Raw genomic sequence first — 23538 nt, 5'->3', positions numbered from 1 at the left:
CACACGTGTGTGACTTTATGCTACTACCGCTACACGCCTTCCTTGGGGAATATCTGTGCATCTGAATGTCCATATGATGCCCACTTGTTGCGTCTTTAGACACTGAAATACGCTTGGAGGGTCTTTAGATGAAATCATTGTTTGCAGCATGGAAACCTGCAACAGCCCATTGAAGAATCTCCATCAGAATATGGCCTGCAATGTGACCAATTAAGCGTTTTTACGTCAATCCCGGCCGCTATTTGCGCCTGCGCAAATAGTTCTCATTGCTTATTTAATGCTGCCATTTCCGACAAGTCAGATTTGTTGTCAGAAACGGCTGTGGATTGTCGAACTCACAGCCAGTTTTTGACAATCCGTGGCCATTTTCCCCAACACACCCACTTTCTGACACTTAAAGCCGAAACATTGATTTCCAATTGTCGCATTACAGTCGTGCTGAGCGAAAACGGGCCGGGATTCCAACTGTTCAGACATTTGGAATCCCGGATTGAATACTCCCTTCATCTGTTACCAGTTCATTGATACATCCACATCATTCCCATAACACTCCCGTAAGACAGAACATCTGTATAACCACATTTCTAACCCCATTGCTGAGGCTGTGTCTCAGTCGCTACTGTGCCTTTTTATCTACTTAAAAGAATTCCCAGTTGAAAAATCAACCATTTGCAAGGCCCGACCAGCCCCTTAATCTTACACAACCAATTTCCTTTTTATATTAATGGTAATAAGCACAAACACACATACACAGAAAAGGTCCATACACACTGGGCGACTTTGAGAAGAAAGCTGTTTAAAACAGCAAGTTTGAGCTGCTTTCAGCTCAAAGCCGCCCAGTGTGTATGGCCCAGCGATGAGTGATGAGCACTGCTGCGTACTCCTGCATCATTACCGGGAAAGCCGCTCATCTGCTGGTTGTATTAGCAGATGAGCGGTTTTGAGGATGGATTTACATAGCACTGCGCTATGCAAAACCATCCGCCCACACTGACAGCACCAGGCAGGGGGAAAGCCGCTCAGTGTGTATGCACTAAGCGGCTTTCCCCCCAGCGATGATAGCATAATCGCCCAGTGTGTATGGACCTTTATGCAAAACGGAAAGTGTGCCCACTTTTACATACATGCTTGTAAATATAGATTTTACATTATCATTAATTATTCAATACCAGAATTGAAAATAGTGTTTGAATCTGTACCCACGGATTGTTTATTTAAATTGACCTTAAACACATGCCCCCTCCCAGCACCCCACCCCATGTAGCCGGTCAAGGACCTAATCAGCTGTGCAACAGCATTCCGTGTCTTCATTGTTTGTTTGTTTTTATTATTATTATTATTATTATTATTATATTTAAACAAACTAAATCAAATGGTGGTGAACAGATATGCTGTCTGCATCTTTTTATGGAGAGATCTATATAACATATGGATGTGAGGCTAAACATGCACTAGTCATGTGGCTGGGTGCATTACATAGCAAAAGCCATTTGGACAATTGCAGGGTAAAATAGGCTGAAGTTATAGAAATAAATGATCATGTGACAGTCATCACTTGCAAATGTCTTATTATGCAAATAAACGCAATGTCTGGAAAAACACAAGAAGTAGAAGGCCAATATTCAATGCTCCCGATTCACTGTTTTTTCGGCGAATCGGGCTGTTTTCACTCCTTGCGGTGAATTTTTTTCACTGAAAATAAGATTCACCCTATTCAATGTTCACTGTTCACCAAAAGCGAACAGTGAATGCCGGCCAGTTCTCCGTTTCATGCTCGCTGCAATTCACTGGTTTATTTCAATGGGGTTTTCACTGGGATTCGCCGAGAGTGTATTCAATGCTAGGATGGCGAATTGCTTTCTCCATGATTTTCACCATGATTCACTGTTTTGCATTTGACATCTTTTTAACTGGATCACTGGAAAGTGATCTTTTAAGATAAAGTTTTTTTGTTTTTTTTGGTGTAAAAAAATTAGATTTTTATTCATGTGCTTGAAGCAGATTAATATATATTTAATTTTTTTGTCCTACACTTTCGCCAGCCGCTCATTAATATTCATATATTCACTACACTCTGGTCCCGATCATTACATATGCAGGATCGGGACCAGTGAGTGCAGCGGCTCCTTATCCCAGCCCCTGCCAGCTCTTGGGGGGCTCTCCCTGTGTCCCTGCAAGCCCTCCTTAACCCCCTCAGTGTCCGGCAGCGAATGCTCCAGCCCCCCCCGGAACCCTGTGAATGTTCAGCAAATCCTTGACAGGATTCGCTGCACATTTCGAAAACCAGCATTAAATACTGCACTAACTTGCAGTCAGTATTTAAAATACATGAATAGCAAAGGAAAATACACACTTAAAATGGACAAAAACTTGATGAATACTGCTCAGAAGGCAAGAATATTTCCATATATATTTTATAGGTATTGGAATGCACATGTATCACAGATGTTGTCAAATTTGGTTAAAAGGTTTATATAAAAGATGAGCGTTCTTTATCAAATTAAATACAAGTCTGAATATTTCTAACTTCTTCAAAATCAGTCAAGCTATTTTAAATCAACAGAAATAAAAATCTAAAGTAGATGCTTAACAGAATAACACAAATAAGGAGCAAAACAAAACACAAACAACTTTATCTTGAATAAATTCTGAGGAACAACAAACTAAAATGTAAACATAGGGAGATTTTCTAGGCAAGGGTGTATATTTAAAAAAACAAAAACAAACAATAAGGGAAATATTAAATCCCGGTTCTATTTCTGACAGGGGTAATAGTGCCTGCTGCCTATTCAATGCTGTAGTTTCTGACAGCAGTGAGGTTCGACAAAACACATTCGACTTTAAATCAGGTCGGATCGGTTTTGTCGGAAACTGCCAAATACCAGAAGACCTGCAAAAACATGCACTGTTGGTAGCTCTCGAGGACTAGGGTTGGCTACCCCAGGGTTAGACACTACCAAACATATGGGTGTCAGCTGGCCACTAAGTAAATCGTGATGGTAGGTCACTGTAAAACGTTTTATGAAAAAGAGGGATAGGGGCAATGGCGACTAATGGTGTCACGCCCGTACAATAATCGATGGGGCGTATTCACTGCTTTCTGCGATAGTGAGCAGGGCTGCTTGACCCCCTGCCACATGCAGTTTCCTCCCTCGCTAGGTCTTTGGAGTGAGGGTTTCCCGTATGCAGCCGCTAAAATAGCAAGGCTCGCGGCTAAATGCAGCGGGATCCCTGCATTGGACACAAGCCTTGCTGTTTGGGGGGAATCCTCATTGTCCTCTAAAAGCAAGGATTAATCTGACACAGGGGTTAAACAGCGAGTATAGCTTTTTTTTGGCGATCCCCAAAGTTTAACCACCTCGCCGGCCACATTGAATACACCCCAATAAATTGTACTATATAAATTCATTAGAATCAGGTGAAAGATTTAAAAAGTAAAAACAATTTAATATAATCCATAAAAAAAATACACTACAAAGTTGTTGTTTTTTTTAAATGTAATGAATATAAAAAAAAATTACAAATAAAGGAATGTTATATTTACCTTGCATAGCACCTTTATCTAAGAAGTTGTTGAGGTTAAATAATGTGTTTCTGGATGCAAGATATTGAATGAATCGCTGGAGGAGAAGAACACATTATTTAAATAAATACACTATAGAAAATAAATGTAAGGAATGTATTAACTTAAAAGAACACAATAAGCAATATATTACATAATACATGAAGCCTTATGATTAACAATTATGAACATGTACAAATACGGCTCTGTTTGCACCAGATAAAAACCACAATCTGATCCACATACTGTATGTAGAAAAATATTTTTACAGTAAAGAAAACAATTGAAGTCATAGTGTGGTAGAAAGTATTAGACTGTAACCATACTTTAGACTGTACATAAAGACAAAAGTCCAATTTCACCACAGTGTTGAGCAGACATTTCCCAAGACAACAAAAAAACTTGCATATGTATATGTACTTTTTATTCCCATGCCCCTCTAAATAACCATCTACAGTACAAGAAGTATCTTTCTGTTCGTTCTCCATAGCATGCGGCTACTCATCCCCTACTGCATTTAAATCAGCTTTTAGTATTAGCAATATATGAAACAGTGTTATGCCATCTGCTACATGGTATGTAGGCATCATTGGCAACGGCACCCGGCATGGACAAGTGCATAGACACTTGCAGGTGCCGGCAGTGGCCATGCGGCATTCAGCAGCATGGCCCTCCCTAATGAAATCCCACTGATGACCTGCGGGAGGCACGCATCGCCAGTGACATAATACATACACACTGGACAATTTGGTTTTTCCAATCAATCGGAATCAAAATGTCATCTAGTCTGTACCCTGCTTTAGCATTAGCGCTTCCTATTGTTTACTTATGCCATAGGAACAAGTCTGTAATCCACTAATTACATTATCAGGTCAGATATCCCTGACAATCCCATATCCCTGAACCTCAGGTAATGCCTACTGGGCAGGGCTTTCGTATAATACAGGGATGGGAACCTTTGGCCCTCCAGCTGTTGTTGAACAACACATCCCAGCATGCCCTGCTACAGTTTTGCTACTTGGCCATGCTAAAACTGTTGCAGGGCATGCTGGGATGTGTAGTTCAACAACAGCTGGAGGGCCAAAGGTTGCCCATCCCTGCCATAAAGGGATTAGGAGTATGATAAGGGTGGGCTTTTAGGCCAGGGTTTCATTGTGGAGTTAAATTGTAATACAGAAGAGTAGTGAACAGTTTATTGCACATTCTGATACATAAACCACCACTGGTTTTTACCTACTGATGTGCGATAGTAATCTGGAACAATGTATCTTCACAACCAGCATTAAACAAAATGTTCTGTTTCACACACCAACAATAGATAATAGAGGAATGCTTCAGACAAAGTAAAAGGGGAAGTGCTTGCAAAATACCACCCACATATAGGGGAGGAGGGGTGTAATTGTAAGTAAATGGGTGCTGGACAAAAATAAACAAAGAACATTCAGAACACCAGCCGAGGATTTCATAGCTGTAAATTAGATACCCTCTCCAACAGAGTATATCTAACCAATACAACAACAATGCCAATGAAGCTACATGAAAAGCTGGTATTTAGGGCTCCAGGGTGTGGTACAGAAGATCTACACGGTCTAGGTAGACAGCCTTTAGGTCAAAACCATATGGCCAACATGCATTTAGCCAACATAGTCAAAAAGTCAATAGATAGAAGGTGGAAAGTGGGCAAGGTTTAAGGTCGACATGACAATGGTTGACACAAAATAAAAAAATTTTTAGATGTAATTTTGTATGATTAATCATATCCAAGTACAATCTGTGGAAATGTGTACCCTTGCAGCTTGTTTCACCCTTCAGGGCAAGGGGGTTCACTCAGATACCATTACACTCACCACAGGTAATTTATTCCCCATCATAGGGACAGTAAAATCAAGCAAGAGTTTGTGTATTCTCCCTGCGCTTACTCCGGGTACTCCGGTTTCCTCCCACAATCCAAAAATATATACTGGAAGGTTAATTGGCTTCCAACAAAATTAACCCTAGAATGTACATGTGTGGTAGTTTATATAGACTGTAAGCTCCACTCGGGCAGGGACTGATGCGAGTGTTCAAATATTCTCTGTAAAGCGCTGAAAAATATGAGTGCACTATATAAATAAATACAAAGGGGGGGGGATTTGACCATCGTCACCTTGACAATTTGTACCTGTCAGCCTTAAGCAACATCTACCTTTGACTTAATACATGTCAACCTACAGACCTTATTTGGACAATACAATACATTGGGCAGTATTCAATTAGAAAAATTTGCTATGTTTTATGGCGAATTTCTGCTTTTTCCGCGTTGGTCGGAGAATTTTGGTCTCAAAAAGCGAACAACCCTATTCAATGTGATATTTTCGCTGTCGGCGAACAGTGAATAATGGATGGTTCTCCATCTGATACTCGCCGCCAATCGCCATGTCTTGTCAATAGGATTTTGCATTGAGATTCGCTGTCTCTCGCCGTCACTCGCCATGAGTGTATTCAATGAGAAGACGGAGAATACATTTCTAGGTTAATTTCTCCGTGCCACTCCGTGTATCACTCGCCATCTTTTCATGGTGAAGTGGAATGTGAACTTTTAAAATAATGTTGTTGTTTGTTTTTTAATTTGGTGTAAAAAAAAAAAATCAGGAATTTTATTCTGAATTTATGAATATATATTTAAAAAAAAAAAAATATATATATATATTTTTTTTTTTTTTTTTTTGGTACACATAGCAGCCAGCAGGGGGCCGGGAGCCAAGAGCCGCTCATCAGATATTCATATATTCACTGCTCCCGATCATTACATATGCAGGATCGGGTGCAGTGAATACCCGGGTCCCCTGTTGGCTCTCCCAGGGGGGGGGGGGCAGCCTCTGCTGCCTGGCTCCCGGGGAACGCACCTCCCCCCAACATACATTCTGGGGCAGGCAGGGAGACTTCCATCTCCCTGCCTGCCGCCGTCCTCAGGCTCCCTGTGGTGTCTGCCGCAGGGGTTCACAGTCACCTCATACGCCGGATTGGCTGAGTCTCAGTCACATTGAATACTGTGTAAAGTCCCGTGACGGAGAATCTCCAAACATGGAGAATCTCCGCAAAAACACAGCGAGTGAATGGCGAGGGAAAAAAAAAACTCTCCCCATGCACGGAGAATATTCTCATTGAATACTGCCCATTGTAACCCAGAGCCCCTATCAGACAGACAGATACCACCACTATATTAATTATACCAGACACCACCCTTGCTCCACCAGTGAATAGGGGGGGGGGGGGGGGAAGCTGGCAGAGTACAAATTGCTCCTCAAGCTGTAAGAAATGTTAGTACAGAGCTGTTCTTGGAATGAGCATACTAAAGTGCTGTACAAACTAGGCAGTGAGCGTGATCGCTCATTTTGGAACTTCTAAGGGATATCGTTTATTATATTGGCCAGTGTGAATGCTGTACCCGCTGGCCCATGTGTGCTCTTGTGCATCGTTAATGATTCCCTCCATCATCTGTTCATGTCCAGAGGGGGAGCAGATAGTTAACAATGGCCATGTTGGACAATAAAGCACGGCTCCCACTACCCCACCCCTCCCCCCCCCCCCCCCCCCCCCCCCCCATATGAACCTGGGGGTCAAATTGCTGCATAAATGCAGCTGGGCATAGGATATCATATTTTAATACAACAAAGCAAAATAACAAAGTATGTACATTCCTGTAGAGGTAACACAACATGCAAAGTCTAAATAATAATTATGGAAACCATAATAAGAAAAGAACAAAAACAGTAACTAAGTCTGTAATAACAGCAACAAATATTGATAATAAGGGCTCGTACACATAGCTGTTCCTTTTAAGAGCTCAGAGTTTGCCTTTGCATGAATCGTGACATTTGCAGCGTTCAGAGCGCAGAACACTCTGTATAATATAACACAGTTCTTTTAAGAGAACGCTCTTAACACAAAAATACACTACTGAAGGAAAGCTTTAATATAACCGCATCAAACCACAAGTTATTGTACAAGCTTTAAGCAGGTCTCATCATTCAAGTGTTAAGACATTGCACTAATAATACTAGATGGGCAGATTCAATTCAACCTAAGTCAGGGGTTCCCAAAGTTTTTGAATCACGGCACCCGAAGCATCAGAAATATTTTTGCGGCACCCCCTAGGCTAAAGGTTTCTTAATGAATAAGTCAGAAACAAATATTAACTTAATTATGTTTATAAATTGTGTTTATATATCATCCTTAGGGTCAGTTATGTGGTAATAGACAGGATTCACTTCTATTTGTCCACAATTTGACTATTATAATGGACATAAAAAACTTAAATTGGTTCTGGACCACCAGCCCAGGGCACCCCTGCATGTCCTCCAAGTCACCCCAGGGTGCCACGGCACACAGTTTGGGAACCACTGACCTAAGTTTAACTGCGCACATACTTGCCATATACAGTGGTACCAACATAACACAATGGGTTTTGTGGAATGGCGCATAGGGCTTAAATGAATGATCTTCCCACACAGAAAGGTGAAGAGAGGCATTCTGAAAACATTGACAAAAGTACTTCATTCATGTTAAAAAAACAACCACCCTTACCTCATTACCATACATCATAAGGTGATGTGTTGTGATCAGGGCCTTGAAAACTACAACCCAGCTACCATTGGCAGTACGTTCAAAAAGTGTGTCAGCAAGTTGCGGTATATTAACGTTCATTTCATTTGTACACTGGATAAGATCTGTAAAAATATAGAAATAAAAATGTCACTGTTTAATGCATTAAATAACAACAAGATGACAAGGGGGAAATCCCTTTTACCCCCAAAGTCGATTCGGCTGATAAAGATGGTTGGATATCATGATTAATGACCGATAGTCATGCCTTGATTTAAGAAAAGTAACAGGACACAGAATACAATAATAATAATAATAATAACTATTATAAATAAAAATATTATGGTGGGGGGGGGTATTTAATTTGGGAAGTAAGGGGTTTTCACTGTTTAATCCTGGCTGTTTTTTTGTCAAGGAAACGGTCGGGATTGACTGCTGCAGACTCAGCTCTTTGCAAAGCCGAATCTATTCAAGGAAGTGGCTGTTAGTTTCCAAATAGAAACCTCCGCAGATAAAGAGGTGGTTCAAGGATCCACAACTTAAACAAATTATGAAAACTGGGGGGGGGGAATAGAGGGAGGATACAAATTCCATCTATTCTTTGCGGAAACGGACGTTATTTCACCGGTCATCAGTAAAATAGTGGCACTGAATACCCCCTATATCAGGGGTGTTACACAGGCCACTTTTTTAATATATGAAATTCTTCCGGGGGTCAATACCTTTATTCCCTCGTCCCATGCTCCAGCCGCCGCAGATTAACTGCTGCAGGCTGCTGGACACCTGTCGCGCTCCTGCCCGCATCACCACCTCACGCGAGACTCCCTTACATGTCTCCCGTGCCGACCACCGGGTAGGAGCGCGGGCCACAAAAAGTTCCTATAAGGGCCGTTTACGGCCCGCAGGCCGGTGGTTCCCCACCCCTGCCCCATATAAACAAAATCTATAGATCATCTTAAGCACAGAAAAAAAATTAATCAAGTTTACCTATCTGGTGTAATACGCCTCTATTGATTCATCCATCTGTGCCGCTATCATAATACAGAGCGAATATCATTTGCTCTGTATTACATGAATGTGCTTTATGTACATCCCTCTCTTCAATATGCTTGCAGACTAAGCTGTGCATTGAAGCCATCTCTCCTACCTGTGCCACCAACCTGTGTCCTACTAACAGGAATTTGGGAAATATAAATCTGCTCACCAAGCAAACCCATCACCAACATATATTCTGGACGCACTTTAATTGTATAATTGTTATCTGCACAGATACCAATGTATGAAGAGAGGCAAGTGACAGGGTGGGTATCTTAAAGATAGCATGCTGATATGTAGGGGCACCGACTGTTCCAACACCTACACCTATCATTGCTCATATACCACAGCAGAGACAGAGCTGTCTCTGGCTGCAGCAGCTGCCAGCTCTGAGCTGCAAGTGAAATCTTGTACATTCCCAGCGAGTCTGTTTGTGCAGTGCAACATAGAGCATCAGCACTGGGGTGATGTGCTCCATGCTCTGGCAGGGATCACCGTGGTACTAGAAATGTTCTAGTGTGTGGGTACCTTTAATCTTTGGCCACAAGTTATTATTCCATAGCTTTAGTGCACCGCCAGTAATAATGAACACCGTACTTCCACATGTTTCGCATACAAAAGAGCAAGTACAGTAAACTCCTATGTTAAAAGGCTTACTAAGTGGAATAATTTACAAAAAGCTGTTGCATTACTAAATATAGCCATCGTTTCCCCACTTTGCAGCAGGTTGCACATGTTAGACGGTGCATATCTAGTTCTGCCATCACTGCGACGAACAAACATGTGCTGCTCTGTGTGGATGTGAGAAAGCATGTGCACTGGTTTCACAGAATCCCAATATTTCAGCTTTTAACCTTGATGAGGGTAGGAACTCAGGGGTTCATTCAGAGAGATCGGTAAACTTCTAAAAAGGGGATTTTGTACTTACTGTTAAATCCTTTTCTCAGACTCCATAGGTGACACTGGAGAGTTACAGTGGGGAATAGAAGGCGACCACAGGGAGCTTGGGCACTTTAGAATAAATTAACAGTGACTAACTCCTCCCCTTCTACTTCCTCTCCTAGGCAGTCTAGGTATGTGCCCGGAGGGAGCTGGAAGAAAGGAAAAACACACACTTCCGAGAGGAGGTCAAACATAACATAAGAAGTCACACACACACACTCACAGAGTGAACATATAGTTTGAAGAATAGCATTCATAACAGAATGAACCATCCATAAAAAACTTGGTAAAAACTTAGAATTCAGACTAAGTATAACAGTCTCTTAACTTCAGGTAATTGAACCAACCTGAAACCAAACAGTAAAAAGGAGAGACAGCGTCGGGTGGGCGTCCAGTGTCACCTATGGAGTCTGAGAAAAGGATTTAACAGTAAGTACAAAATCCCCTTTTCTCTTTCCTCCACTAGGTGACACTGGAGAGTTACAGTGGGGACGTCCCAGAGCTCCCAACACGGGTGGGATGACGCTGAGAACCCCTTAACACAGAACGGCCAAACCGCAAAGCAGCTGCCGCAAAAGTGTCAAACTTGTAAAAGCGGACAAAGGTCCTCTGACCAGACCACGTAGCCGCTCTACATAGATCCTGTATAGAAACTCCACGGGCAGCCGCCCAGGAGGTACCCACCGACCTTGTAGAATGGGCGGAAATCGAAGAAGGTGGCACCCTAGAGGAAGCCACATAAGCTTGACGAATCGTCAATCTGATCCACCTGGCCAGGGCCTGCTTGGAAGCGGGCCAACCAGGACGCAGGGAGTCATAGAGGACAAACAAAGCATCCGACTTACGTACAGACTCCGTTCTGGCCACGTAAATGCGCAAGGCCCGGACCACGTCTAGCGCCCTATACTCCTGTGAGTCCTCCCGAAAGGCCGGCACCACAATAGGTTGGTTAATGTGGAATGCTGAGACCACCTTTGGGAGAAAAACACTAGAGGTGCGCAGCTCCGCTCTATCCTCGTGGAAACGCAAGAAGGGTGCCTTACAAGAGAGAGCACTCAGCTCCGACACCCTTCTAGCCGAAGCCAAGGCCAACAGTAGGACAGTCTTCCAAGTGACATATTTTAGGTCCACCTCCTCCATGGGTTCAAATACAGAGGACTGGAGAAAAGCCAGTACCACATCCAGGTCCCATGGAGCAGTAGGAGGCCTGAAGGGAGGTTGCAGCCGCAACACCCCCTGGAAGAAAGTCTGTACCTGAGGAAGAAGAGCTAGCTTCCTCTGGAAAAAAATGGAGAGGGCGGATACTTGAACCTTCAAGGACCCCAGCCGGAGTCCTGAGGACAATCCCTTCTGCAAGAACAGCAGCAATCTGGCCAACTTGAAGTTCACCGGGGAGACCCTCCTGGATTCGCACCAGGCCACATAGGCCCTCCAGATGCAGCGGTAATGCACTGAGGTAACCTGTTTTCTAGCTCCTATCATGGTTGGTATCACCGCCTGCGGGATCCCAGCTTTCCTCAAGATGGACCTCTCAACAGCCATGCCGTCAAATGTAGATGTTGTAAGTTGGGACAGGTGAACGGACCCTGTGTTAGCAGGTCGTCGCAGAGAGGTAGAGGCCACGGTTTGTCTACTAACAGGCCTGTTAGAACCGTGTACCACGACCGGCGAGGCCAGTCTGGAGCGATGAACAGCACTGTCACCGACTCCCGTCGGATTCTCTGCAGAACCCGAGGGATGAGAGGCACTGGAGGGAAGATGTAGAGGAACTGATCCGTCCAGGGTGCCGTGAGAGCGTCTACTGCCACTGCCTGTGGATCTCTTGTCCGAGCGCAGTATCGGGGCAACTGGTGGTTGTGTCTGGAGGCCATCATGTCTATCTGCGGACAGCCTACCGACGAGTCAAGGTCTGGAAGACCTGAGGATTCAGACACCACCCTCCGTGATGGACGTCTCGGCGGCTGAGGTAGTCTGCCGCCCAGTTTTCCACGCCTGGTATGAAAATGGCAGACACGGCCCCTGCGTGCTCCTGCACCCAGCAAAGAATCCTCTTCACCTCTCTCATCGCTGCACGGCTGCGAGTGCCTCCTTGCTTGTTTATGTAAGCCACAGCCGTGGCGTTGTCCGACTGCACTCTGATGTCCCTGTTCCGGAGAACCACTTCCGCTTGGAGGAGGGCATAATATACCGCTCGGAGTTCCAGCACATTGATGGACATCTGTGCTTCCTCCGGGGTCCACAGTCCCTGGAAGTGGAGGCCCAGAGTGACCGCTCCCCAGCCCCTGAGGCTGGCGTCCGTGGTGAGGAGCGTCCAATTGTGTATGGCGAACCTCCGCCCCTCCTGCAGGTTGCTGGAGTCGAGCCACCACGCCAGTGATGCTCGAGCCTGATGGGAAAGAGAGATTCGCTGATGTAGAAACAGGTGTGAACCTGTCCACTGTCGGAGCAGACACAGATGAAAGGGGCGAGATCGAAACCGCCCGTACTGCACCGCCTCGAACGTGGCCACCATCCTCCCCAGCAGCCTTGTGCAAAGGAGAACTGTGACCATTCGATGCTGCAGCACCAGTCGAACCGCTTCCTGCAAGGACAAAATCTTGTCCATGGGAAGGAACACCCTTCTCTGGACCGTGTCCAAAGTCATCCCTAGGAACAGGATCCTCTGCGATGGGGTCAGCTGTGACTTCTGGATGTTGAGCATCCAGCCATGGGACTCCAGAGTCTGACGTGTCAGGTGGATGTTGTGCAGAAGGACTTCCTTGGACGGAGCCTTCAACAGGAGGTCGTCCAAGTAAGGGACAATGGTAACTCCTTGAGCCCTGAGTATCTCCATCATGACAGCCATCACTTTGGTAAACACCCGGGGCGCAGAGGAGAGGCCGAATGGAAGGGCTCGGAACTGCAGGTGACAGTTCTGGACAGCAAAACGCAGGTATGCCTGGTGAGGGGGCCAGATGGGGATATGCAGGTATGCATCTTTTATATCGATGGATACGAGAAACTCCCCTGGTTCCAGGCCTGCAATGACTGACTGCAGTGACTCCATCTTGAAGCGAGTGAACCGCAGGAAGGGATTGAGCTGATTTAGGTTCAAGATGGGCCTTACTGAGCCGTCCGGCTTGGGAACCAGAAAAAGGCTGGAATAGAATTCCTTTGCCTTTTCTGGTTCCGGGACCGGGATAACCACCCCCAGGTCCAGGAGCTTTTGAATGCCGGCCTGCAAGGCCCTGCCTTTCTCTTGTGAAGCTGGCAAACCTGTGGGAAAAAAACGTTGAGGAGGAGGCAACAAGAAATCTATCTTGTAGCCTACTGCTACCAGGTCCTTTACCCATGCGTCCTGGCATGATCTGGCCCAAACCTGATGGTAAAACAGCAGCCGGCCTCCCACCCTGTGATCTGGACAGGAGCTGGGAGAGTCATGCCGAGGGCTTTGAGGTAACCTTTGCATCCAGGATTGGAGCGCTGGCTGAACCTCTGCCTCTTCCTCGGAAGCCTCTGGAACTGGTAGCCGTTCCCCTAGACCTACCCCTGAATCTGGGGGTGGGCCGAAATGACCGAAAGGACTGCCCTCCAGTAGTAGGAAATGACCTACGTGGGGGAGGGGCTGCAGTAGGCAGGAACTGAGACTTACCCCCTGTAGCCTGTGAAATCATTTTGTCCAGCTCTGGACCAAAGAGCGCCTCACCAGCAAAGGGTAATGCTTCCACCGCCTTCTTGGAGTCGGCGTCTGCATTCCACTGTCTCAACCAAAGAGTACGGCGAGCAGAAACTGAGAGGGCAGAGATACGAGCCGCAAGCATACAAACATCTGAAGAGGCTTCTACCAAGTAACCTGCAGCCTCACGTATGTGTTCCACTAAGAGCAACATATCACTTGCCCCTGGGTCTAAAGAGGAGGCCACCTGGGATGCCCATACCTCCATGGCCCTATTGACCCAACAGCCCACTTGTGCTGGACGTTGTAAAAGACCAGCGGCTGAATAAATATTCTTCAGAGCACTCTCTAACCGCCTATCAGACACATCCTTACGGGTAGAGGCTCCTGGAATGGGCAACACTGTCTTTTTGGACAAGCGTGATACCGAAGAATCAACAGCAGGTGGCGTTTCACATGACTTCCTAGCCTCTTTAGGAAAAGGGTAGGCAGTGAAAAATCTCTGAGACACCTGAAACTTTTTGTCTGGGTGTAACTAAGCTTTTTGCAAGTGCTCATCCAGCTCCTCTAAGGCTGGGAAATATGCAGACTGTCTCTGCTTTTTAGCAAACACTGAGGGACGCGCAGCAGGTCTCTCCTCCTCCGTGACATTGAGGGTTAACCGGACTGCTTGTATTAAGTCGTCTAAACCCTGAGAGGGGACATCAGTGTCCTGTATAAGCGGAGCTTCAGGCTCAGCATCAGGCTCATGAAATTCACCCTCCTCTAGAGCTGGCATGTCATCATCTGTATCATCTAACAGAGGGACCTGAGGAAACATCCTATTAGCAGAAGCCAGTCTAGGGGGAGGGGGTGTAGAGGGGTCTGCATGCAATGCTCTAGACAGACCCTCCACAGCAGAGGTTAATTCTGCCTGCTGATCCCTGGCTGCATCCCTATCTTGTCTGGCCGAAGATAACTCAGAGGCTAGCTGAGAAATCACTGTGGACAACTGGGAAGCCCATACAGGCATATCCTGCCCCGACGTAGAAGGAGGGGGGGCTGGGGATGCAGCACATGAGGGACATAAAATGGCGCCCTCCGCGTGTGGGGTGAACTTATTGCTGCACTTCTTGCACGCAATCTTTTTAGCAGCCCCACCAGCCATCATACACTCAGCAATCTTTCACAGAGAGGAGAGAAAGATGGAAATACCGAACAGGAGAGGAGGTATAGAAAAAAGGCAGAGTCTGCCACAAGCCCGATACGCGCACTGTATATAAATATAACTTGCGCCGGCTAAGGGACCTTTTTGGACACAGTCCAAGCCGCCCTGACCTCCTATGTCCCGCTGTGACTCACTGAACCAGGGTCACCGGCATTTCACAGACACCTCGAGGGAGCCGCGGATCACGCTGCTGCTTCAATGGCTGCCGCTCCTACAAAGAAGGAGGAAGTGAAAGTACCCAGCATGCCGCGCTCTCGCTCCTCAGTAATGGCGCTGTATTTAAAAAGTGCGCTGCCACGGCTTTTTACACTGAATCCCCCGCTAACAGGGGGATCAGTGCTATACTTACCCCTGCCTTGGCTGTCGGGTGCGGCGTGCTGACTGGTCCTCGAGGCGCGCTGCAAGCAGCGGCGACGGGACCTCAGGATCTGTGGATCCTGCAGCCAGGTATCGGAGGCAAGCTGCATGCAGCTGCGACCGGACCCGCCGACAGCGCCCTCATCGCAGGCAGGTAGGGACAGGGAGCTACCTGCCTGTCCTCTTGCTGATTGCAGATCATATTTATATTAAAAAATAAAAAAGCTCAGGAGTGAGCCTTAAACGCACCCAGCTCCCGCAGGGCACATGCTAAGACTGGCTAGGAGAGGAAGTAGAAGGGGAGGAGTTAGTCACTGTTAATTTATTCTAAAGTGCCCAAGCTCCATGTGGTCGCTTTCTATTCCCCACTGTAACTCTCCAGTGTCCCCTAGTGGAGGAAAGAGAAACATCAGATTTCTTGATATAATCTAAAGTTCTGCGCCAAGCCATTAATAATCACATTTCCCATATTTGAAATGCGACCTGGTGAAATTACAAAAATACAGGCGGAAGTCCTGTGATAATAACTATATAGTTATAGCAGGGTCCATTCTGGTTCCTGACTGCTGCTCTGCCCTACCTGTCATCTGGCAGGCCGAACACAAGCACATAGCCGGGGTCTGATCTGCCTCAAGTAAGACATTTTTTTTTTAAACAAAATATAAGATACATTTGAAAACTTACAGCCTATGTTAGTATGACATTCCTATGTTATATTGAATATTTGGGGTATATTATTATAAGAATCTAGTAGAGATGTCTGTCACTTATACTCAGCGATGTGCAGTCAGGGTACACCATTTTTTATTTTTTTTTATTTTATCAAAACGATTAGAACCATAACAAGAAGGATATTTATAACCTATATACATAGGGTAACAATATACAGTACATACATTTTGTATAATGCCCACATAAACCCTCAGTTTCACAGAGGTCATAAATGCGTGTGCAAATGGGATACAAGCCAGGGCCTCCGCAGCAATTGACCACACCGAAGGTCACTGCTTATACTTATATGGGATAGCAATTCTGCCTAATCTTTATGAGAACAAATAGCTTCTTGGCTGTATTATGTCCGTAACATCTGTTAAGTTAGTCCTGTTGTAGAAAGACCTAACTAAAATTATTATTAGTATCCGCTGCATAGAAAATTATTATTTATATAAAAAAAAATATATATATATCTTCTGGCTGACCAATTTCCTGGCTAGTGCATTACAGTCACTCTACAGAGCCTGCTTGGGGTTTCCGGGTTTATTATTACACATGCTCAGAACAGCTCTCAGCATCTTGTGCATGATGATTACGGAGAACTTTTATTCTTTTATTTTAAGAAAGTTGCATCTTCGGATCAGCACTCTATGTGTACAGACCTGTGAATGTGTAGTCCATGTCTTCTACTCGTTCTTATAAGGTTTTCAGAAAAATCTCTAGTTCAAGTACATGCTTTATAAAATCATACATTGAGCCAACAAAATCCACCAATCTCAGCAGTTTCTTGCATGCTGTGTATGGTGGAAATACACAGGTCCGGCTTTTCCAAAAGACAAGTCACAACTGATTTCCTTTGAAGCTCCCAGTGAGGGCTTCATACGATTTGGCACTTGATGCATACCATTTATCGATTGAGAGAGCTCTCAGCCAATCAGCAGCCTCCCATTCATTGGATTGGTAGTTACGACCCTGTTCGGATGCATACATCGCGGGTGCTAAAAAGCACCTGCGCTGTGCCGCTGGCGGTCCGATCCCAATTCATCAAATATGCTGCACTAAGTTCTCCAGGACCCGATCCACACCGGACACTGCATCAGATAGGATCGGATGTCAAACACCTCCGATTTGGCCAGTTTTCATTCGACCAGTTGGGCTGATCCATCAGAATCAGATGAAAACAGACCAAATCGTAGCAGTGTATGGACACCTTTACTTCTCCCCCACTTACTACAGTCAGATGATCCTTCTCTCAGGTCTTCTCACACTTCCCAGGTCTTACTGGTAAGTATTTAACTACCCTCTTTCAACTTTAGGGGTAGATATATGAAGCAGTGATAAGGGAGAAGTGAGCCAGAGAAGAAATGGCAACCAATCAGATGCTCTGCCTAATTTTATATTATGCAAATGATATATACATTTTAGTGCCGATTGGTTGCCATGGGCCACTTCATATCTGGCTCACTTCTCCCTGCTTCATACATCTACCCCTCAGTGTGATTGGCAGCTCTGTTTCTTATGCTCAAATATATGGCGTTCCTTTAACGTTAGTTGTATATTTGCTGAATTCATTACCTGTAGCATTTTCCATCTACTGCACATTGTGTGAGGAACTAAAGGGGCCTACACCCAGGGCAACACTGCTGAGCGATCTGAGCATTGTAGATAGCACAGCACTGCATAACAATGTGTGCTGCGCGATCTTCCTGTGAGAACATTGGCCCTGACTGGCGATCTAATTAGATTTATCCTGCATGAATGATCTTAATTGTCCGGCGATAACGCCGCGCAGGGCCACTTCACTATCGCTACAGCCCATACTCACAGAGCGATGTGGGTCATTTTCTAAGTGATCTGGTCAGATCGCTTAGAAAATGGGTGGAAGTCACCCATTGTGTTGGCACCATAACAGAGAAATTTACTAAGATCAGCAGCTTCTGACTATTAGCAACTCGGCTGGTTTTTATCCAAAAATGCAGCTTATTTACCAGTGCTGGCCATACAGTGGATGGGAGAAAGGAAACCTAAAGCAATGCAGTGCTGAAGGGGTTAAACCATGTGCTGTGGCACCATCATTAAAGGGATTAACCAGTACTAGGCGCCAGTTTGTCAAATATTAAGCGCACAACGTGGTGAATCTGTAAAAATACATTTTAAAAGTGTCTTTGATCTGTCGCAGCCGCAGTGATGTATGCGAACATTAAAAAAAAAAGAAAAAAGTGGATAAAATACTACAAAACTCAAAAACAACCTTTTGTCAATGTCGACCTTTTGCTGTTGACCTAGACATGGTCTGTGAGCTACACCACACCCGACCAAATCCTTTGATTCAATTAAATTATCACCCCTGACAGTAAGCCTTCTTAAATCTGAGCGATCAGACTGGTATCCTGAGGGCTGACATGTCTAGGTCAACTGGCACAAGGTTGATACATGAAAAGGTCGACATGAGTTTTTGGGGATTTTTTTTCCCTTCACACTTTACTATCCACGTGGACTCAATAAAGTGTGATGAGTGCAGCAGAGAGACACCTGGCCTGAAGCGCAGCGGGCCATGGAAGGGGACCACATACTCAGGTGTCTAAATTAACGCAAAAAGGTGACAATGTTATGTCAGCATTTTCCATGTCATCCTAATGATTGTTAACCTAGACCAGTGATTGCGAACTTTGACACTCCAGCTTTTGTTGAGCTACACATCCCAGCATGTCCTACATCAGTTTTGGCATGGCCAAATAGCAAAACTGCAGCAGGGCATGCTGAGATGTGTAGCTCAACAACAGCTGGAGTGTCAAGGTTAGCCATCACTGACCTAGACATTGTTGGTGAGCTATACCTAATTGGCCCTACACACATAGCAATGTGTGCAGGGCTACCTAGCTATGCTAGGTCGGGTTGTGCTGCGCCGCTATCGCATAGCACACAGAGCTGACAGCCCACACACAGAGCGAGCTGTCCGCTCTGTGTGCTAAGCGAGCAGACAGCGCCAGTGTTCTCTGGTGGGAGAACCCTGCCGATGCCGAGATTGATGGACAATGTCCATCAATCTCGGGCAGCGATAAAGACACGCGGGGACGCGCATTGCTGCCGATATAGTCCCCACACACACACCGATGTGAGGGCATTTTCTAAGCGACTTTGCCAAACTAAGCAAAATGGCTTAGAAAATGCCTTAATATCGGCATGTGTGTAGGCCGTATTAGACTATTAGGACATCAAACTCACTGCTAGCAATCAATGCATACAATGATGTCTTACCAATTCCTCCAAACATGTACATTTAAAGCACACATTATATGTAATCACACCACAATTAAAAAGGTGCCCATGCACAGTTCGGATTTGGCCTGTTTTTATCTGATTCCGATGGATCGGCCTGATATAATCGGTGGTGTTTTGGGTACAATGAGCAGTCCTATGCTCCCCGGGAGACCTTTTGCATAGGATTTATCGCATGTAAAAAATGGCACATCAAGTACAAAGTCAGATGGAGCCCTCCCAGGGAGTTCAAGGGAAAACAGATCTAGTGTTCATTCTAGCACCCGCTATCTTTGAAAACACATGCAGTTCCTCTTCCCTGCCTGTTGTGTCACTGTCTGCTGTGGTGTTTCTAGCACAGGTCTGGTTTGCATATCAGTGCTGATATTCAGACCACACTGTGCTAGAAGCACTACAGCAGACAGTGACACCCCAGGCAGGGAAGAGGAACTGCATGTGTTTTCAAAGATAGCGGGTGCTAGAATGAACACTAAGATCTGACTTGTGCCTCGGACAAGTGTATGGGCACCATAAGAGTCCACTTTTATGGCATATCCTAAATTTGTACATAACAATGTTTGTACTTAATCAAGGAATTTAAAATGTACACAAAACCAAAGTATTGTACACTACAGGAGGCAGTTAATCCCATATCCATAGTGCATCATACAGAATACATATTTATTATTTATTAACAGTTCCTTATATAGCGCACACATATCCACAGCGCTTTACAGAGTATAGTTGAACAGTCACATCAGTCCCTTCCCCAGTGGAGCTTACAATCTATATTCCCTACCACATGAACACACACACACAGACTTTCTAGGGTCAATTTGTTAGGAGCCCATTAACCTACCAGTATATTTTCGGATTGTAGGAGGAAACCGGAGTACCCAGAGGAAACCCACGCAAGCACAGGGAGAATATACAAACTCCACACAGTTAGAGCCATGTGTGAATCGAACCATTACACCATCCCTACATAAATATTTAAATTTTCATGGTTATTTGGTACTTGTTTCGTTTCACGGCAGCAGCATGGCTGTGCATCTGAGTCTCCTTCGCTCGCCCACGCTACAGGCTCGCCATGCTATCTAAAATCAACTCCATGCCAACATGGTTAGTGGGGGTATGAACTATCCACGTTGGCATGGCGTTTATTTAGTTATTTTAGAAAGTTTGACAAGAACCTAACCCAGAAGTAGCGTGCAGCCATGAAACTAAACAAGTACCGTTTATTTTAACACTGGTATTGTAGTATGTGCTCAAATCTCACAAGGATAACAAAAATACAGGCGTTTGACTGACCATAAAGATACTATAGTACATAAAAGGTTACACCTACTCTAAAAAGTAAAGAACTATAAACACTCATTAGGACTATTCAAAAAAAAAATAAAAAATGAAGAACACAATCTCTGGTAAGCATTATAGCACCAGTCATAGCACAGAAGCACCTACAGTGCCCCAGTCATAGCACAGAATCACGTACAGTGCCCCAGTCATCATAGCAAAGAAGCACCTATAAAGGCAGATTCATTTGCTAGAGGGAAATTTTGGAAAAATCTGCGGCACTGGGTTTTTCCCACAGCTGCAGGGTTTTGCTATTCAAATAGTTGGACAAAAAAAGTATTTTTTCTTAACCCTCCAAAATCAATCTGCTTTTTCTGGCGACTGTCTTCATGTACGTATGGGGATATGGCCGCTCAGCAACCATATCCCCAGTGATTCTTGCTAGAATCGCCCTGTGTGTACGGGTCTTCAGACAAAAAAGTTCCTGAGACTGGAACCCAGGCAGGAACCCCACTATGGACTAATAAAGCAATTGGGCGCACGGAAGGTGTAGCGCTGAGGTCATGGGTTCTATTCCCCACCATGGCCCTAACTGTGCAGAGTGTGTATATTCTCCCCTCCTTGTGTGGGTTTCTTCTGGGTACTCCGGTTTCCTCCCACAAATATACTGGTAGGTTAATTGGCTCCCAACAAAATTAACCCTAGAATGTCTGTGTGCGTGTACATGTATGAGGGAATTTAGATTGTAAGCTTCATTGGGGCAGGGACTGATGTGAATGTTCAAATATTCTCTATAAATCACTGCAGAACATGTGCGCGCTATATAAAGAACTTGTAGTAAATAATCTGACGTTTTCAATTAGCTTTGTCATATATTTTGCTGCAGAAGTCAGTATGTAGTGCGCATGTGTGTGTTTGCATGAGTGTATGTAAACCCCCTATCTCCAAGCAGCTCTAGTGCCACCCAGAATCCCCAAAGCCTCAGAACAGACCCCTCAGCAGTGTAAAGATGGAGGAAAACTGTGAAGACCACTGGAGAGGGCAGTATCAACATTTTTTCAATCACGTTTTAGTCTCTGAAAAATCCAGGAACACTTTTTTCCATTGGATACCACGGATATTGAGAGGGCAGATACCCGCAGTAATCCAAAATTGAATTCCCAAAACAGTGTCATGAATTATAGCACAGTGAAGGAAAACACCCACAGCATCCCCGCATTATGGCACAGAAGCACCTACAGCAGGCATGTCCAACGTTGGCCCTCCAGATGTTTTGAAACTACACATCCCAGCATGCTTTGCAATAGTTTTAGCATTCTCTAATAGCAAAACTGTGGCAAAGCATGCTGGGATGTGTAGTTTCACAACATCTGGAGGGCCAACTTTGGACATGCCGGACCTACAGCATCTTGACAGAACCACCTATGATGTCCCAGCATTCTAGCACCCGGGTGCCGGATAACACTCCGACAGTAGGGATCCTGACGCCGGGATCCCAACTGACGGTTCTCCGATGCCGGAATACTGACTGTCAGGATCCCCACTGTCGGAGCCCAATACCACACCCATAGCACCCCCAGTGTCCCAGTGTTACAGCACCAAAGCATCCGAACATAATAGCACCCCCAGCATCCCAGCATTATAGCATCAAAACACCCACAGCATCATAGCAGTCCCAGCACAAAAGCACCCCAGCATTATAGCCCAATAAAAGAAGCCCCTAAGGCATCCTGGCATTGCACAGAAGCACCTACAGCGTCCCAGTGCTACATTACCAAAGCACCCTAACATCAAAGCACCCAAACATCATAGCACTCCCAGCACCAAAGCACCCTAGCAATATAGCCCAGTGAAAGAAGACCCTATGGCATCCTGGCATAGCACAGAAGCACCAAGAGTACAGCACAGAAGCACCCTGGCATTATAGTACAATGGGAAAAGAAGAACCTACAGCAGCCTAGCATTATAGCACAGAAACACCTACACCCTGTACTAGTATAACACACAGGTGAGCAGCAGATACATGCACAGTGACACTGACACACACAGGTGAGGAGACACTGTAGTGACAGACGCTCAGTGAGTGGCCCCAGCCTCCATTCACTCAGCCCCACTTACAATCCAGGTGCTTCTTCTTGGGCCCCATCATCTCGTGTGTGGTCGCCTTGCAGACGGCTTTGGAAACGGATGAGCCGGTGACGCTGTGCTGAGCCGCCGCAAAGCGGTCAGTGATGGACTGACCCGACATCTCCGTGCAGACAGCCCGGGCCGGGCCTACACGCCGCTGGGAGAAAGGTGACAGCCGGGTAGGGAACTGTCAATGGAGCTGACGCCCGCCGGCTCCTGGGCAGCGCTCCAGCGATCTGTGTCCTCCTCACCCGGGTCACCGCGCTATGAGCCTGGCGGCGGTTGTTCCCTGACAGGTGACCCGGCCACAGAGAGAGGGGGGCGCTTGCTCTCTCTCTCTCTCTCTCTCTCTTCCTCCTCGTCCTGACGCCGCCGCTCTCCCTTTCCGGCTTCTCTCTCTTTTTCTCTCTCTCTCTTTTACCTCACACTTTACTTCTAAGACAAAATGGCGGCGCCATGTCATGTGACCGCTGCGATCCGTACAGCGCCGGCTGCTGTTAAGGTGGTGCCGCTCGGTGCATGGGCCGGAACCGCTGCTGGGGGTGTGCGCCGGGGGCCGGGCCTAGGGCGCTGGCCTCAAGGGAGGAACGGGGCTAAATTGCTGCTGGCATAGAAGAGCAGACCCGTGCCCTTGCTGTTCCACACACACATTGGGCATTTATGTAGAGAAAGCCATGGTGCCCGCTGATCTGTCCTTGGTGTCATGGAGCTCTCACATTACTGCTGTTAGATGCATTCTGCACATCAAGGTTCTAAGAAAAATATAACTTCCAGATACACAAATTAACACAGATGTCCAGT

At 45.7% G+C, this 23538-nt stretch overlaps 1 protein-coding gene across 7 annotated transcripts in view; it reads right to left on the bottom strand.

Moving 5' to 3' along the window:
• LOC146035735 (phosphatidylinositol-binding clathrin assembly protein-like) overlaps window positions 1–23269 on the bottom strand; it is a 73002-nt gene extending 49733 nt beyond the window's left edge. For 2 of the 7 annotated variants that reach the window (XM_083159347.1, XM_083159345.1), the window contains exons 1-3: window positions 22729–23264; window positions 8129–8271; window positions 3545–3620 (exon numbers count right to left, since the gene is read on the bottom strand). In XM_083159347.1, the coding sequence (XP_083015473.1) occupies window positions 3545–3620; window positions 8129–8271; window positions 22729–22858 (349 nt within the window). In that variant the 5' untranslated portion in view covers window positions 22859–23264. Of the gene's footprint in view, window positions 1–3544; window positions 3621–8128; window positions 8272–22728 lie in introns of all 7 variants that reach the window. The other 5 variants (XM_083159346.1, XM_083159344.1, XM_083159348.1 and 2 more) reach the window with 5 other exon arrangements.
• Between the last annotated feature and the right edge of the window lie 269 nt (window positions 23270–23538).

This window comes from Crinia signifera, chromosome 9 (genome assembly GCF_055691185.1).
Source record: "Crinia signifera chromosome 9, ASM5569118v1, whole genome shotgun sequence".
Lineage (NCBI taxonomy): Eukaryota > Metazoa > Chordata > Amphibia > Anura > Myobatrachidae > Crinia > Crinia signifera.
Note: the sequence above shows the minus strand (reverse complement) of the source record. Positions and strands in the feature narration are given on the sequence as shown.